At 36.2% G+C, this 17933-nt stretch overlaps 1 protein-coding gene across 1 annotated transcript in view; it reads left to right on the forward strand.

The window, feature by feature from the left end:
- HHIP (hedgehog interacting protein) overlaps positions 1–3214 on the forward strand; it is a 73910-nt gene extending 70696 nt beyond the window's left edge. Inside the window, exon 13 of the mRNA XM_055700945.1 lies at positions 1995–3214. Within this exon, the coding sequence (XP_055556920.1) occupies positions 1995–2188 (194 nt within the window). The 3' untranslated portion in view covers positions 2189–3214. The remainder of the gene's footprint in view (positions 1–1994) is intronic.
- Positions 3215–17933: the final 14719 nt, after the last annotated feature.

Genomic DNA, 17933 nt, shown 5'->3' on the forward strand with positions numbered 1-17933 from the left:
TTACTGCAATCCATTTTTAATTACAGTGCGTTTATTAAGTCCTATCTTGTTCCTGTAACGTATCTTTTAAAAGTCAGTTTAAAAAGTGACTGTGATCAAACTAGGTGTTGGGTATGTTGCCAAAGGGGTGAGGCGAATGAACCTGGAGTGCCACAGCCGTGATACCACTGCCCCAACAGGGGCTGCGGTGATGGCTGAGCTGTGTAACTGGCCCATGCAGATCGCCCAGAGCAAGCCTGGGTGCCAGGAGATGTTATTCGTGCATCAGCAGTCTTCTGATTGAGAGTATTTGCTCAGCGAGTTTGACCAGATGCCTATACAAAGAGATAAGGTTAAAATAGTGGCAGTAGAACTCAAAAGAGGAAAAGAATCACAGAGTAAGATAAAGCAAGGATCACATGATGGAACAGGGATAATTCCGGTTGGAAGCAGGGTCAGCTATGACGTCCTTACAGCCTGGAGTGTAAGCAGCTTCCCAGTTTTTAGTGATGAGCAGGAATGACTTCACTTGGAATGAAATTAAATGAAAGAAATCACCAATGATATATCTTACTGGCAAGATTAATGAGCTGACCATCACACAACAGTGCAACAAAAACACGTTGGAGAGATGGATGACGTAATCTGGTCAAACAGCCCAACTTCAATTGTCTTCACTTGTCAGTCAGAGATTTCCTGCGTTTAGAGAATGAAGCCCATTCTACAGCCCTTGTCCAAACAGAACTTAAAGTAAAAAACATCACCAGTGTGAACATAAATGGGTTTCGAATAATCTGTTTTGTTTTAAAAAAATTACAGATAGCTAATTTGATAGATGCAATGTACAAGAAAGCTACAGAAAATGTGTAAACAGGATCTTTCTTCCCTGTAACCCATGCAGCTCTTAACGGAGATGTTCTAGGTTGAACCTCAAGCTATTATTGTAATTTAAATAAGAAAAATTACCTTACAAGTCATCAGTTTCCCCCTATACATAGTTTAATTAAGAAACTCATGAATAAAATCAAGAAACTTATTTATATGTAAGGTATTATAAATCTCTGTAAATCAGTATTATACCTTTACTCTAACAGATAACAATAAACAGCAAGATGTCTGCAAAAAGAAGGATACGTTATATTTATCACAGTGCTGTGACTCTACTCCAGAAGAAAATACTTCCGCAACTAAACGTACTGATTGTTAGTTTTGCTAACACTGGCTACAATTTAAAACAGCATTTATATCTGAAAAACTTAAGCAAGCTGATTAACCTGGATAAGTAAATTGTCAGGCATCTGCTAAAGAGGGAAAAACTCTGAAACTTAACTCACTGATAAAAGTCGTTGAAAAGATACTCAGGTTCTTCTTTCTTTTTTTTTTTCTTTTTTTTTTTTTTTTCCTAAAGGGAATTCAATTTTGTTCCAAGTTTAAGTGATTCAAGAGCCAAAGATCTCTGTGGTCAGTTGTAGCCTGCTCTGTTAGACAAAGTCTGTAGTGAGGAACTCTGCATGTACAGAGGAGTTTACCTGAGATTCAGTACTTGCTAGCTTGGTGATGGCCAGGTGCTAAAATGTCTCACCAACTTCAGGCCTTTTTTGGGCTGCCAGCATAAGAAATGGGATGAGGTAGACCACCACTGTTTAAAGATCTAGATGTGCTGTATGTCTTATTTTCAAACGATAAGACATTCGAAGCCTGAAGTCTTTTGAGATGGGTCTTCTGTGTACTCCAAAATCAAGCATGAATATGGACGTTTTCAAAAATCTGCTATTTGATATTCACAGTCTGTCCTGGGTGATACACTCTCAGACATACACAATTAATTCCCCTCCCTAACATTCTAAAACTTTAAAAGATACAGTTTCAAATCTTCCAATATTTCATCTTTTCTGTTTTGTTTTACATTTATGTGCTTTCTAAGTTTAGAAAAGCTCTTAATGAATGTGTGATGTATCTTTTCAGTTTGCAATGTTCTAAACAAATTAGAAAATCACTGTTTCTTTCACCCACAGCAAAATGTGACCCAGCCTGTCGACATGGAGGTGTCTGTGTAAGGCCTAATAAATGCTTGTGTAAAAAAGGCTATCTCGGCCCCCAGTGTGAACAAGTGGATAGAAACATCCGAAGAGTGACAAGGGCAGGTATTCTTGATCAGATCCTAGACATGACATCCTATTTGCTGGATCTAACCAGCTATATTGTATAGTTTCTGGGACTATTTGGAAACTACACTTTCAACGGGCATTTGTTTTGAATCCTGTCATTTTGAAAAGACTGTTATCCTGCAACAAATACCGGTAATTTGATTTACTTTATTAATTTAAGTATAATATCCACAAATGTGCAGATAAATTCTTTGTATGTGTGTAAATATTTCTGTACACCTCCACAGACGTACGGATATCCAATATATGCACACATACACATGCACGCACTATCACAAATACGGTTTTACAGCTAGTGGAATTTTTTTTAATATTTATTTCTTCATGAGAAATAGTTTACAAAGTAATTCCACTGTAAACCACATTCTTGTCAAAGGACTTTCGTGATGTCTTAATGGATTCTTGGGCATCCCAGAAATCTCGTGGCTGTACCTATCTGATTATAGCATTGAGAGAGCAGTTTTCAAACATCGCTGTATACACTGCTGGACTTAATAAATCCAGTTGTAACAGTTTCTAAGGCGAACTACATCATGAAACAGTATTTCAGCACTCCTTAATGCATTCCTATCTAGGCAATTCATTGTAAGACTGTAACCTTCACCTTCATCAATGTAACTCTATTACAGAATGTTACGCATTTCTTTATCTAGCATAGATGCAAAAATCTGGTTATCGCAGCTTAATATCAAGATTGTTTCAAGTGTTTAATAATTAAATTATATTCGCATATTTCAAAACCAGTCATCCTAGAAGGTCTGCTTTTTATCATATATTTTATTTAACAATGGGCACTGGGTTCATGTTACATATTTATATTATTTTATTTTATTTTTATAATATAGACATCATCTAGATGAGACAGCTTTACCATGTCCTGTAAAATACTAAAGTTACATTTTTCACCAACTTAATTGGAAAGATGGGGAAAGAGAGAGCAAACACACTCTTTAATGTGTTGTGGACCTAATCTAGAAATGTATCCTTGTGTCAACCCGTATTCCTTTATGATGGATGAAAAATACAACAGCTAACCAATCATAATAAAATTCCAGCACATGTTAAAAGTGTTCATCAAGTGATTTTCACTGTAACAGGACAGGCCAGATTATACACAAGTAGACCGCTGCCAATTTCACACTGAATGGAACGCCCCTGGATGAGAGCTCACATGAGCACATGCTGGCTGTGTAAGATGTCACCTGTACAAAGCGTGTAACAATTCTCGCCAAATGTGGTTCTAAATGTAAGTGTTCCTTGAAGAGCTAACATAAAATTGAGTCTTTGTAAATGTATCAATAAATATGTTGTACATGCTATAGTCAGGTTTTCTAAAGTATTAATAGTCTAACTAGATATATCTTCAGAACTGGTGCCCGCTTATCTCCAGAACTAGGGCGTCTATTGTCAGTTTCTTTGCTCACTACTTACAGACTGTCAGATTTCCTTTGCACTACCTGGCTTTTTAAATTCTCGCCTATGAAAAGAACAGAGTAGCCACAGCATGCACATCGTATGGTTCTTAGAAGCAGCTACTCATGCGTCAACAATTTACAACACTTTAGGCAACAGGATGCAAAAGACTTTAGCCGTATTACTCTCCAGTCGCTCTCCAGGGCAGTGACATGCAATGGATTGTCCTTTATAGAAAGTTGTCAGTCTTCATTTAGTAAGTATTAAATCTGAAAGTACAGCATGACTGATACTTGCATTTCTCTGTCTTACGCATTCCAGCTCAGAGGAACAGAAAATTACATTTGCCTTCCATATATGTTTGCCTGGGTTTCGAGTGACCTCATGCCAAATGGAAATTGGTTGAGAAATCTTGGTTAAGTGCTCAGCGAACAATGGTCTGCATTAAAAAGTGCATGCATAATTTTGCACAATGTAGATTCAACTGACAGTCCATTGAAAGACGTCTTGGGATTAAATGAGCATGAAGACCAAATTGCCCTCTCACCCCAGAAAAGGGTGGTCCCTTATAGTCACATGAACACTTCATTGGCTAAGCAGTGTGACCAATCTTAAAATGAACCCTGCGGTAGCATCTGTAGGTTAATAGCAGCTCTTTGTCTCCGCTGCTTTCTGCCTTTAGTCTTTTCCCTGAATTCCATCACAAAAAGTTTTACAATTAAAAAATGTCCTGACAACCATTTTTGTAAATTGACCTTAGCATCTAATCTTTCCTTATTCAACGTGGGTGACAAAAATGTGAACTTCTCATGAATGAGCCAGCTGTCTAAATCTGTCACATAGCGCAGTTTTATTACACTCTTCATAATTGGCAAAACAAGAAAGTTGCTGAAGTATTTTAGCAAAATATCTGACAGAGATAACAACGCTTTAACACTTTCTTTAATTAAATGTACTTAAAAATAAAACCAACTTTAACTCTACTGTGACGTATTATTTTCAACAACCAGCTGGGGAGATGTGATAGTTCTTTTCTCACTGCTTAGTTCCTGGAGACTTAAAAAATACCTTGGATGGCACCTAAATTAAGAACCCTGGCAATATATGTGTCATAGTCATGTAGAGAAGGAATAACAATGAACTTAGAGTTTTGATCTTAATACTAAAGACAGTTCCATTTACTAATGAAATCAGAAAATAAAACTCCAGTAAAAGCTAAGAATTAAATCCAGGCCTTGTTCAACTCAATGGCAAAAAACTCACATTGGCTGTGCTGCTGCACCCAGAAATTTGCTTTCAAAATTTAAGCAAAATACTCCCATTTGTTTTATTTTATTTTTAAAAAAGTATTTCTGTTTGAGTCATTCCACCAAAACTGAGAAGTAATCTAAGTGAAGATTAGAGAGGGGAGATAGTTTGTAGAAAGTCTTTTGCTTCATTTTAAAATCATCTTTTATATCTTGAGAAAGCAAGCATCTGCATTAAGCCCACATGCATACATAGGAAATCCCAGTGGAAAAGAAGTATTCTCAAAAAAAAGACACAAAAAATCCTAGCTGCTTATTTATCAAAAGAAATTATACTATTAAAAAGAGTGAGTAAACCCCAGGCCTAGCCACCCAAGATGCTGATATAAAAAGGGCAACTGCAGTAATTGCCCTGAGAATTGGCATACAAAAAAAAAAAAAAAAAAAGAAAAAAAAAGAAAAAAAAAGGGTCTGTAGAAAGCCTGTTGCCAGTTAGGTCATTCTGCAGCCATTCTCACACAACCTCCGAGAGTGTCCCAGAATAAAACTGAGCTTATAAATGAAACTAGATAAATGAGGCAATTAGATAAGGGCCTCCAGAAGGGATTTTATGTATGTGTTCAAGTTGTGTCTGTCTCTGTCTCTCTCTCTTAATCTTTTATTCCATTCATTTCTTCCTTTATTCGGAGATACTGCCTCTCTGTTCCCAACGCATTGTACATTTCAAGCATGCTTTGAGGCTTTCTACTGTTAAAAGAGAACAAACATACCTGCTGCAAGAAACATAACTCTGCTCCTGACGTCTGCTAGTTTTCAACCCTCATTTTATTAATTTGGGACAGAAAACCTTCGTCTTTCTCTTTTTAAGTGCCACTGATCGAAAGAAGGTATATTACTGGAATATAAGGAGAAACTTCTTTACTCCATAGATAAGTAGGGAGACAAAAAATGTTATGTAAAATCAGTTCCAAATTGTTTCACTCCATTTCAGAAAAACAGTAAACTCATTTTTCTAATGCATCCAGTAAGAAATTTTAATTCAAATCTCCCTCTCAAGGAAATAAATTCCTTCCATTAACAGTCAGGGACACAGATATAAACCCTTTGTACCTTTAAATCCTCACAGGTTATTCTATTTCATGCAAACAAATAAGTTAGGTATAAATAAGTGTATAGATTTTTTATCGCCAACATGACACCTCTGTTTATCTTCTCCTTTTGTTCGCTCCTCCACATTTTGGCTTTGCAGCTCTTTCCCCTTTAGAACCACAGCAAACATCAATATATATATATATATTTATAGATATAAGGAAGTGTGCATCAAAGAGGCTTGCCAGCAGGCTGAGGTTTTTACCTTTTGATCATTCCACAGAACTCTGTTATTTTATAGTGACATCTAACAGTGTTTCTTAGCTGGACATTTACAGTTCAGGAGCGTCAGCCCCAAGCAGCAAAGCCTCAGGCTGTGAAGCTCAGCCACAGATAGACTGGAGCTGGAGGAAAGGAGAAAACCCTTGGTCATGATACAGTCACTATGCTAACCAGAAAGCTACCGATATCAATCCAGTAATCAGACGCCTCGAGTATAAAGCACAATGATATTCCCGGGATGATGAAAAGTTGCTTTTCGGTATATACTTTCTCTAATTTGGGGTTAGAAATTAGGACCTTTTCATGTACAAATATGCCAGATGAAGATCCTGAAAACACTTTACGAACAAGTAATTTTTCACAGGCATGAAGTCCCATAAAAGTGAAAATAAATATCCATGCATGTAATTCTACTTTTGTACCTGTGAAACAGGTATTTGCAAGATTGGGTCTACATGGAAAAAACAACTCTGAGGACATCCTATTCTGCTTATTTTTCCTTAATTATGTAAATCCATTAAAAGACATTAGTGCATTTTCATTTACTACCCTTTAGTTGAACTGTGTATCAGTTTAATTAGGAATGATAGCATTTTGATATTCTATCCCGCTTAAAGGGTGATCTTTGTCTCAGAAAAAAATAGAAGTAATGAAGTAAATAAAACTAATTTTTCCCATTTTTCAATATTGAAAAGTTGACCAATATTTTATTTTTGTCATTTAAAAAAAATCTTAAGAATCTCACCAAAAAGACAACCAACCTTCTAAATCTATTCTAATCCAAATTTGCAGAAAATATGTACCAAATAATCACAGTTCTGGCTACAAAAAACTGATAAATATTTCCATAATTATTTTCAGGGGAAAAATGTTGTAGAAACACTGGAAAAAGTTATGACTATTCTGCTAAAATGTTCGTTGTTTTCAACAGCAGTGTAGTTCAGTGAAATAAGACACGTACTTTTTAGGATATAGGTGTGAAACAGCAGAAGCCACCTGAAAGCTTAGTAAAGGATTACTTTAATCTTTGAGGGCCTGACTTGAAGTCCATTGATGTCAACTGAAAATCTCCTATTGACTTCATTAGTGATAGGATTAAGTCCTTAAGAGATATCCACTTAGCCGGCAGAAGATCTTAACTTCAGACATCAGTGCACACGTGACCTCTCTGTGTCTGCATCTGCAGTCATTAGACACACCGAGGTTTTCTGGAATAAGACTGGAGATTCAGCCCTGCATAAAGCCGTACGGAGCATATCCTTCTTAAAAGACTTACGGACCACATCCAATCCTCTTGGGTTTCCTTATAGGTATTGCCAACAGTTACACAAGGGGTCTACTAAATCTGCCAGACTTCTTGATACTCCTTTAAAAATGTTGAGCAATTAGCTCACTTTTTTTCTCTTTCACACATATATATGCTGATTTCAAATACGTAAGTATATGCGCTAAGCAGGAAAGCAATTAAAATACCAAGTCAGTGGCCCCATTTTATGAAATAGCCATAAGAAGACACAGATGCTCACAAACATCCACGGAAAGAGTTCCCTCAAATTTTTTGAGTCCCGTGTTGCAAAGGCTGAATTCAGCAATATCAGGTACATTTTCAAGCATTTCTTCCTGTATTTAATAGGGATGGTGTAATATTTCAATCAAGACTATATCCTAATTCAAAGATTTTGTTGTCACCCTTGCTAATAAGAGTAGTAAGACAGAAAGCGATGAGACTCCTCAGTACTGAAATGACAGGCATAAGGGATTAGGGACTCAGACGTGAACAGGCATTCTATAGACGCGTGCTAGGCAAAGGGATAGCCGCTTGCCCTTGTACTCATTGATTTCAATTATGACCCTGCACACAGAATTTATTGTGCTAGAGAGCGCACAACATCCAAAAAATCTTAGCATAGCAATTAATTCTGCATAGATTTACACTGGGCAGACTGACTAATCAGTGTTATTAATGCCTTATCTGGGAAAAGAGAAACATTACTATTTTATAGCACTGTGCAAGTGGTTCAACTGACACATCAACCTTTTTCCTTGAGTTCACTCATGAGTTATTAATACTTACTAATTTGGTCTATATATTAGCAAAGGATTATCATGTTGTCCCATAACCCAAAGAAAACTCCTATAGGAAATTTTTCTTCACATTACACTGTACTGTTTGATTTGAAAGCCAAGCAACACACCCGCTTACCAGAGCTCTCAGTGCTGAAAACATATCATTCTTATGATGACTTCATGCTATAGGAATTCATAAAAAATAATATTCTATGTTACATACATTTAATATATGTCTTTACCTATTGTCTCCTGTACACACAGTGGCTTCCACAATCAAAAATGTCAGAAGCTATTGCTAAGAATGTGCACAACCAGCTGCACTGTTGAAGAGGTTTATTTCTACTGATAAAAAAACTTTTCATCTATTAGAAGTCATCAGTAGGGTCCCATATATCATATAGTTAAGTTCCTTTTACAAATATTTTCTCATTTTGCAATGAAAACAGAAGCGAAAAAAACATCAAAATGAAAAATTGCTTAAATCCCCAGGGATTTTCAGAAAGAAGGCACCAGCTAAAGCCTGTGGATATACACAGTGGCTGTGTTCACAATAATCTTGGCTGGAAAGAAGGCAGAGAGAAGTGGCTGCTTTGGAGGGGTATTTTTTATGTAGGATGCATTTTGCTGGAGGACAAAAAGGTGGTTCGCATCACAAGGCAGCAACAAACAAATCCCATTTTCTGAATGTTCCGAGGAGGAAACACTAAAAGGAAAATGTTCTAGGCAGAGTCAAAACTGGTGTGCAAAATGAACTTAATTCATATCAAGATATACTGAGACCAGAAACCATCTGGTATTAAGTCACCAGAGGTATCTTGTAGTGATCTCCATTAATACCAGAAGCAGTAACCTTACCCTGTGAGTTATCCAGAAATGCTATTAGCTGTCCCCAACAAAACATACCGCAGAATTAGAACGCCAATTCCCTTTTGAGAACAATTAGATTGTAATAGGAGCCAAGCAGAAAAGGAAAATGAAATAACAAGATTCTGTCACTTGATAACATTACTGTTGTGATATTCCTCTGTTCAATTAGTTTTATTTTATAGTAGCTGTCAGGTACTGTATGTACATTTGAAATGTGGGAAAATAGCTTAGAAAATATCATTCAAACTATGTTTAGGTATCTTCTATAAACTGTATTATACTACTAAGCATATACAGGCACCAACCTAGCAGAGCACTGGAGCACCCAAGTAATTAATTTTAAGCACATGAGTCTCACTAAAGTCATGTGCTTAACGTTATTAATATAATTAAGTGCTTTCTTGGTTTGAGACCTTACAAGTCTTTGCAAGTCTACTTACATAGACTACATATGCTATATGTGTATTTCTTTTTAGGGAGACAGCACGGCTGAAGTTCACAAAAGAATTCAGTTACTGTCTGTCACAAATTCTATATAACCTGAACTAATTGCATCTTTGTGCCTCCACTTTCCATCTGAAAATTAGTGAAATCAATCCTTGTAAAGCGCTTTGAGCTCTTCAAATGAAAAGTGCTATAAAAAGTACAAATTATTATTATATTATTGAACACCATGTATGTATACACACTATTATGTAATATATAATATATGTATAATGCATATAAATTCTAACAAATGTATTTGTGTAATATCTGAGAAATGGAACAGTTGTATCTGGAAGTGATAAATGCATAGAGTTGGATTTATTGTCAATCTGTGGATTTAATGATTTTTTTAGACAAAGGATGTTTAAGTGTATAATTGCCTTTCTTAATTTAATATATTTATGTAAATGCATGCCTGAATTTCTGAATAGATAGCTATTCCTTGTCCCTTAAGCTAATAAAATATATTAAACTTTATCTTACTATATAAGGTACACCTGCTGCTTTAATTTTTTTTTTTTTAATATTTTTGTTATGACTAAATGCATAATTTAAAATTCATGAAACTTTGATTTTAATTGGCTCTCTGATCTTTGCAGTAAAGGTGAAACACCAGCATTATATATATTCTTTGAAATGTACACTAGTTTTATTTATATAAATTCTAAGATGTTTTCATAAAATATGAGTGAACACTGCTATTATTTTTGGAATGGGAAGTTTGGAATGGGATTTCCTGTTTGCTTCTGGATATATGACAGTGATAATTAAGACCTCCACACTGAAAAGATACCTGTTTCATTGCAAGCAATACGTGAATGCATGTACAGCTTGAACAAGGGGATTTCATGCACAGGCTTTTCAGGCACAGGTATCTTGGAGAATTAGTTCAGTAACGATGGGAGAAAGGTTGGGGTCATTTCTTTGTTTTGTTTATTTAATATCCTCAGAGAAGCATGTCATCAAGTCAATGTATGTTAAATTCAGATGTAAGATTTCCAGTGATTTAAATAAGGGCCATAAAAAATGGATGCAGTGTGGAATTCTTTCCATTTCCCCCCATCTTAAGTAACAGGTTCTCTTCCATTGAAATCAACACCTAAGCATATATATGGGAGCAGGGCCAACTCAATGTATCAACTCGCTGTATTTTTTTATATAAAAGAACATTTAATCATGACACTTTAAATGCAAACTACACTTGCAGCTTACATCTGTGAAACTAAAAACCAGTTTGGACAGGGAGGACTGGAAAGCCAAGGGCTTCTTCACACACCAAGTTTACCTTAGTGGTTTTGAAATGCTGTTGAATTAGTCTTAGATGTTTAACTTACCTAAAGTGTTTAGCCCATCCTGCATTTATTTCTTAGAATAAAGAATGAAGCATTACCGAAAATATTGATGCTATCTCTACATTTCAGATCTAAGCCAAAATAATCTTGAAATATTCATGAAATTGTTTTTTCATTTTTCAGCTATTTATACCATTAGTGATAGGGGCTGGTGGCCAGCCAGAGAACTAGGATCCAAGGAAAATTTGAACTTCACCCAAATTTGAGGATATTTAGAAACTGTATTTTACTTCAGCTTTTCAATGAATAAATACAGCAGTTGCAGCAATGTTCTCTTAAATACATTTTCTTAAGAATTTTCTTCATTTGAAGAAGGGTGCAGACAAGAAAACAGCTGAAAGATAGCAAACAAAAAAGAATGAAGAAATCGATGAGGATTGGTTTGATTTTTTAGTGGGACCTATATATTCACATAGAAAGTAAAAGAATCCTGTGAGGTATAGTACATAATTACAATAAATACAGTGAAGCATGTAGTTCTAGTGACATCATGAGTCATTGAGTTTGTTCTTGTAATTTATTAAGACATTATGAAAACCCACTGACATATTTATAAGCCTTGGAATTAACAGCTACCTTTCATTTCTTTTACAACACATAAGACATGAATTTTACTTAATTATATACACTCAGCTGTGTACAGCAAGACTGTAATTCTACCTAGACCTTCTGATGGCATCTTAAACCTGAGGAGCCAAACTCTGCTCTGCCTTTTGATGAATCAAAGGAGGCATCCGTGGCCTCTTTGAATGAGGCTTGTGTGGTTTGTCAAAGACATCAGAACTTTCTAAAGGAATTCAAAGCCTGAATGCACAATTCTGGAGCATTTAATTTTAGTAATAGTTACTAAAAATACCTTTGCTTCAGTATTTAATCGCTATTCCCAAAATGAATACTTGGAATAAGCTTCTGTCCTTTTATTGCCTTTTCTTTATTTCCATATAGCTCTGTTCTTTAAGTCTTTTGTTCTTTATCTGATTTCCTATAGAGATGCTGCTTCTCCATGCTATTGCATTAAATTTATTACCTATTTATAACAAGATTGATTATGGCACAAGTGGTTTTTTTCTCTTTTATTTAGACAAAAACACCGAGTAAGGGATCAGCCCCTAGTTTAACTCTAAATTAAAAATGCACCACAAGTAAGTAGAGTAGAATCTTTAAAATGCCAAAGAATCATTTCGGTCTATGTGGTTGCATTTATTTATTTTGGGGGAAGGGCTGGTTTGAGTCATATTTGATGACATGTCTACAGATGACATACATCTCTGGCAGAACTGGGCAAAGTGGGACATAGCTTTGGTTTTGAAAAACCTCACTGAACAGTGGCTTTCTTGTTTGCTTGGTTTGGGGTGGTTTCTGGTTTTTTTTTAAAGTTGCCTTTTTTTTTTTTTAAGGTGTGGGTTTTTTTCATTTTTCAAAGCTAGGACTACTGGATTTTGTCTGAACTCCAAAATTTTGGGCTGAAACTGTTGAATGAATGGCTCTCATAGTGGTTCAACATCCAATATTTAAAATTTTTCATTTACTATTTAGGCTATTGCCAGTATCTCCACCTTCTTCAACTGTTGTTTATCTTACATTAGTGCAAATCGACTGATATCAGTTTGTCATGGGGTGACCAGGTTAAGTAGTTGCATTTCCTTGTATCTCATTTTATATCACTTTAAATACATTACACTCAGAACATTTATCATACCGTTCCACAATGAAAGCAGTGTCATCATACTAGCAGAGTTTGCTCCTGTTACACACACAGTTGAACATGTTTCACTTTTCAGTATGTACATTTGAGTACTCGGAGGTGGATTGGCTGAGGGAGGGAATGTAGGAGTTATGTGCTGGTCCTCCACTAGACCAAGCGGTATGTTCTCCCTTCAATATTAGAAAACTGAAATTTGGTGATATATATGCAAGCTATTTCCACTTCAGGGAAGGGAAATAACATGTGAATCAAAGGGCTGCATTTGGTTCAAGAGATTTATAAGGAAGAGATCCAAACTCTACAAACTCTCATGCAGTGGAATTAGTGCTTTCCTGGTCAGATGAATAGAACAGGTGCAGGTACAGCTTTCAGGTCTTTTAAACTACACCAGCCCAAATAAATTACAGCTATGGAGCGTATTTAGCAATTCCATGCAAACATTAGAAATGCAATGCCCATGGTGCAGATAAAGTGCTTATGAAAAGGTGGACGCAACATCTGTACTGGCACGGAACGCCTGTTCAAAAGTAATAGCTGCAAAACGCCTCCTATAAAGCGTAAGATTGTTAGTACAGCTGCAGCTTTTAATAGCTATTGAATTTCTTGATCAGGGAGGCAGATCCAGAGCAAGGGAAACGGACAAGTGAAACTATAAACTGCTATTTTACACCTATGAATGTAATATCAAATAAATGTGGTCGACCCCACTTTTATTATTTTAAGAAATTCATCCCTAGAGAGCCTCATGCTAGATCTTACCTAGCAAGCCATCAGAAGGCACTTATGTCAGCCTAGCCCTGAGATTTCCAAGATGTATAACTCTACAGTCTGCATATATCTGGTGCTTATTATATCTGTAACAGAAACCTGCAGCTACGCACACATGCGTAATACCTCATGCATCACTTGTGCACTTACTCCAAGCTATTTGGTTCTAGATCAATGCAAACAAGGAATGAAAGATACACAATAGATTAGATGTGTTTTAAGATGGTTATGGAAGAGAAAAATTACAGTGAAGTGACTAAGTTGCACAGACACTTGAATATAGGCAACAGGATGCAACCAGTAAACTCATTACCATGTCAGCTTGCTAAAATTGTTCCAAAGAGTACAGCTGTGACATTTTCTGGGTTTTCTTATTTAAACACTTTCGTAGCAAGATGAATTTGTGTTGGAGGCCCCCTGTGAATTACTAGAATCATATTTGCTTTGCATTTATAATTACAGCTTTTTGTTTATGACAGAATTTCTATGCAATTACCAGATTTTCAGTATGCAGATAAATTGTCATTTTAGTATTTTCTAAACTTATTCTTGTCTTGGAAATTCTTCACTACTTTTATTAGCCTGGAGATAAAACACGTCACATAATACTCAGGTAGCAGTGACTGCTGAGACTGCAGATTGACCTGGTATGGAATTCACCCGAAATTACCCCAGATGGAACACACTCTTAGTATTTTACTTTTAATGTCTGTCATACACAGATTGGACTGGGATTTTTTGTTTTGTTTAGGACCACTTTTTCTTCCAAGACAGCAGGTTTTGAACTACATGCTGTTGATGTCTACCCAAAGTGTGTCCCATGCACGGAACCCCTTCTGAGCCCCAAACAACAATCCCACCTATTCAGTTTCCAGTACTGCTTAAATTTCCTGGTACCTGAACTTACTACATACCTTATAATCTGGCTAGAAATTTTTCTGGCTAGCATACATCCTCAGAAGTACCCGAACAATATGGAGATAGATATTTATCTCCTTCTAAAAGCAATCCAGGATAAGAGATACAACTGCCAAAGCTTGCTTGAGACCTTGGAGAATCCTAAAAAGTTAGTCATAGTCAGCACCTCAATTAACTTCATGGGTGGTGGTGCCAGTTTAATGATAAGAACACTACTACTATTCAGAAAAAGGTGGATCTAACTCTTCTGGTTACTCCCAAGAAATTGCTTTGACTGCAGTCCTTCTGGTTGAATCCAAGCTATGATGCAGCCAGAAATGATACAAATCAGCGGGTCAAAAGAAGAGTCAGAATCTTCTGGCCTAGAAAGCTCATTTGAAAGTGCAAAGGCCCACTAAATTAGTTCTGCTTAACAATGTAGTTATACACACTTAAGGATGCGTGACACAGTGCCTCAGTTTTTCCTCCTTCTGGGTGAATGAAACTCCCTTTTATGCCTCTATGCTCTGCTTTTCCGACTGGTCCATTTTCAACAGGCAGCACCGAGAATGCATTTTTCTCCTGCACTTCTTCACTTATCCCCCACCTGTGCAGAGCATCTCTGAAATCTCCGAGAAGTTTTGTAAAAGAATTTAGGGACAAGACTCAAAGTGTTTGTTTGTAGGGAATAATAAGGGATTTTAAAATTATTATTATTCTACAGATGATAAAAGCCCCAGCTCATATCACAGGCACAGATTTACAAGGAAGAGAAGACTAGACAGAAAAAACAAAAAGCTATCACACGAACAGCTCAGAAAACAGCCCTGACATACTTTTTTCCATCTGAGAGATTGAAGTTACTTCTTTTTTGTTTTTAAAATCCATCTGCCAAAAAAATTCACAGAGTAAATCCAGATCTGTTGATGTCCATAAGAGCTCTGCCTGTGATTTCAGCATACCAACCCACAAAGAGATTAAAATCTGATGAAGTTTAACAGAGTCTTTAGGAAGGCAAGTTCAGACGGCAATGGGCTTCAGCGGAGCGTGTGGCTATCACTGAGTTTCGAGCTTCAGGTCCCTGACAAATGAATACCCCTACAAAAAGCTCAAAACGAAAGATTTGTCAGATCATGGCACTGAGACACTACAACCCCACAAGATTAAATGAATGAATCTTTTGAACAGGTAACAGAAAGTGCTGAAGTGTTTTCTATCTTAGAAAAGAAAATGAAAGTGAGGATGTCTTTGCTGAAGTTTTTTTGTGAACTACTGAGCGGTACAGAGATCTGGGAGGTAGCTTTAAGTCAGCCTGAGTATGAGCAGCAGTCTAGTAGTGCATCAGGAAGTCTAGGGAAGCAAATAAACATCTCAGGTAAGCCTGTGAAGCTCTGCATGACTATTTTTAACTGTGACCGCTCTCCCTAACATGCTTACTGACACCTCATTCATGAATTTATGCTAAGTGCTGCAGTCACTATTGACCGCAGTACAGACATGGCCAAAGACTCGCCTTTAGTATTGTTACTGACTTAAGCAAAACCTTCCACAGATCAGAAAATGATCAGTCAAATTAACAGGGATTCATTAACAACTAATGTTAATCCTTTTATGAAGAGTAAACCCATGCAAATCAGATTCCTTCCTCTACCTATTTTGAAAGCTACCTGCTCAGAAAGAGCTTGCTATCAGTTATCTATTTATGGGATTATTAGCACATTTTCCCCAGTAAGTTTGTCCTTAGAAACAGGTAATGCTGATAAACTTTGCACAACACTACAGGATGCAAAAGATTTTAAACAAATGAATATTCACTGGATTGCAAACATTCAGATTAACATAATCAGGATAGTAATTAGCACTCCTATAAAATGACAGTGCAGTATCTGATAATACTTAAAAGTAAACGAACCGGGGTTTGCCTATATAAAATATTTTTCTTTGATTCAATTAAACATAAAATTCTCCTGTATTTTCTGCCTCAACAATGATCTTCTATTTTCTATTACAAAACAACTGCTACCTTGCATTTCAACCCCACAGATAGGTTAGCTATTGTTACTTACCTCCTGCTTTTTACTGTGGTCATAAAAGCGTGAGGTTTGGCCTTCTTTCTATTGATCCATGTTGACCAAATATTTCAAATATTATTTTGGCTATAGCACCGTTTTGCACACACAGCATGTAAACTGCTCAGCACAAAAGAGAAAAGGGACCTGCAGGCCCAATTCCTGCCACTAACAAGTGAAAAGAAACATGAAGTTTAATCCAAAAAGTCAATGAATTAACGGAACTGTATCAGACGTGCACACTTACTTATGCAAGTGTAATTAACTCTTGAATTTTTGTGTGCATAAAAATTGTACTTATTTGTAAGCTAGAAAATCCTTCAGCATCAGCTATATATGTATGAAACATACATTTATTAAAATACACTAGAGCAATGCATCACCCTGATGCAGACAGATCAATGTAGTAAGTCTAAGAATACATCTGCAGAGGGTAGTCACATCTATCCAAATTTATTTAAATTGACAGGGATGGAAACATCTGGGAAGTGCTACCCAAACTGAAAAATTACATGACATGTTGCAGAAGATCCTACCTACAATATCCTGTTCTTAAGATCAAGTGACCATTACATCACACACATGAAATGAAAGAATGTATCCCAGGGGGGTGGGGGGTGGGGGGTGTGCATCATAAAAAAATTAAGGATCAAACTAATTTTTTCACTTTGCTTCTGTCAACGAATGACCATAAGAATTTCCAAGCAGTATGCAGGGGAATATCTGAAAAACAGGAATGGAATAAAACTCTGAGAAAAGGAATTAGAACCTGATTTTTCAAATCATTTGCATGGAAAATTGATGCCTGAACAACCTTTAAAGTCTGGCTTTTATTTCCTGATCCTGCAAATTGTCCTACTTGTCAGATTCAGAAGGATAAGCAATTGGAATAAACACAGCAACTGCTCATAGATTTAAAATTTTCACATATACACCATTTTCAGAATCATATCTTGACAATAAAAAGCTTCTTTTCACTCATGACTTCCTAGTGTGATATAATAATCAATAATAATAAGTTCAAGATACAAGATGTATCTTACACAGCACAAAATGTGATTACAGTTTTTAGACACATTGGTCACTTACAGGTTTTTTTTTTTTTTTCTTCCTCTCTCTTGATTAGCATGTATCCAACAGCCTCAGCAGCCCTAACATGAATGTGAACAGATAAGGTAAAATCTGAGAATTTCAGGAGTGGTGAAGTGCATGCTTTCACCTCTCCCCCTTTTAAAAGTGTCAAATGCTTCCTGACATGCTTAGGTCCATGGAAATGGAACATATTTTCTCATTACATTAATTAATGGGTCTGCTTGGGTGGTATAATTCAGTATAAATTTCCTTTAGTATTCTGTCATACCTAAAAAGGATCTTATTTTTGTGATGTCTTTAAATTTTTATGACTTCTACTCTGTTTAGTCTGTGTGTAATCCTTCTTTTGAAACCTAATGTCCTAGAAAATCTGCAGTTTTTTCTCAAAACTGGCACACTCTCTAGTGTATAGTCATTTCTTTTTCTTGCCTTCTTAGAACTGCATGCGA

This window comes from Falco cherrug, chromosome 1 (genome assembly GCF_023634085.1).
Source record: "Falco cherrug isolate bFalChe1 chromosome 1, bFalChe1.pri, whole genome shotgun sequence".
Taxonomy (NCBI): Eukaryota; Metazoa; Chordata; class Aves; order Falconiformes; family Falconidae; genus Falco; species Falco cherrug.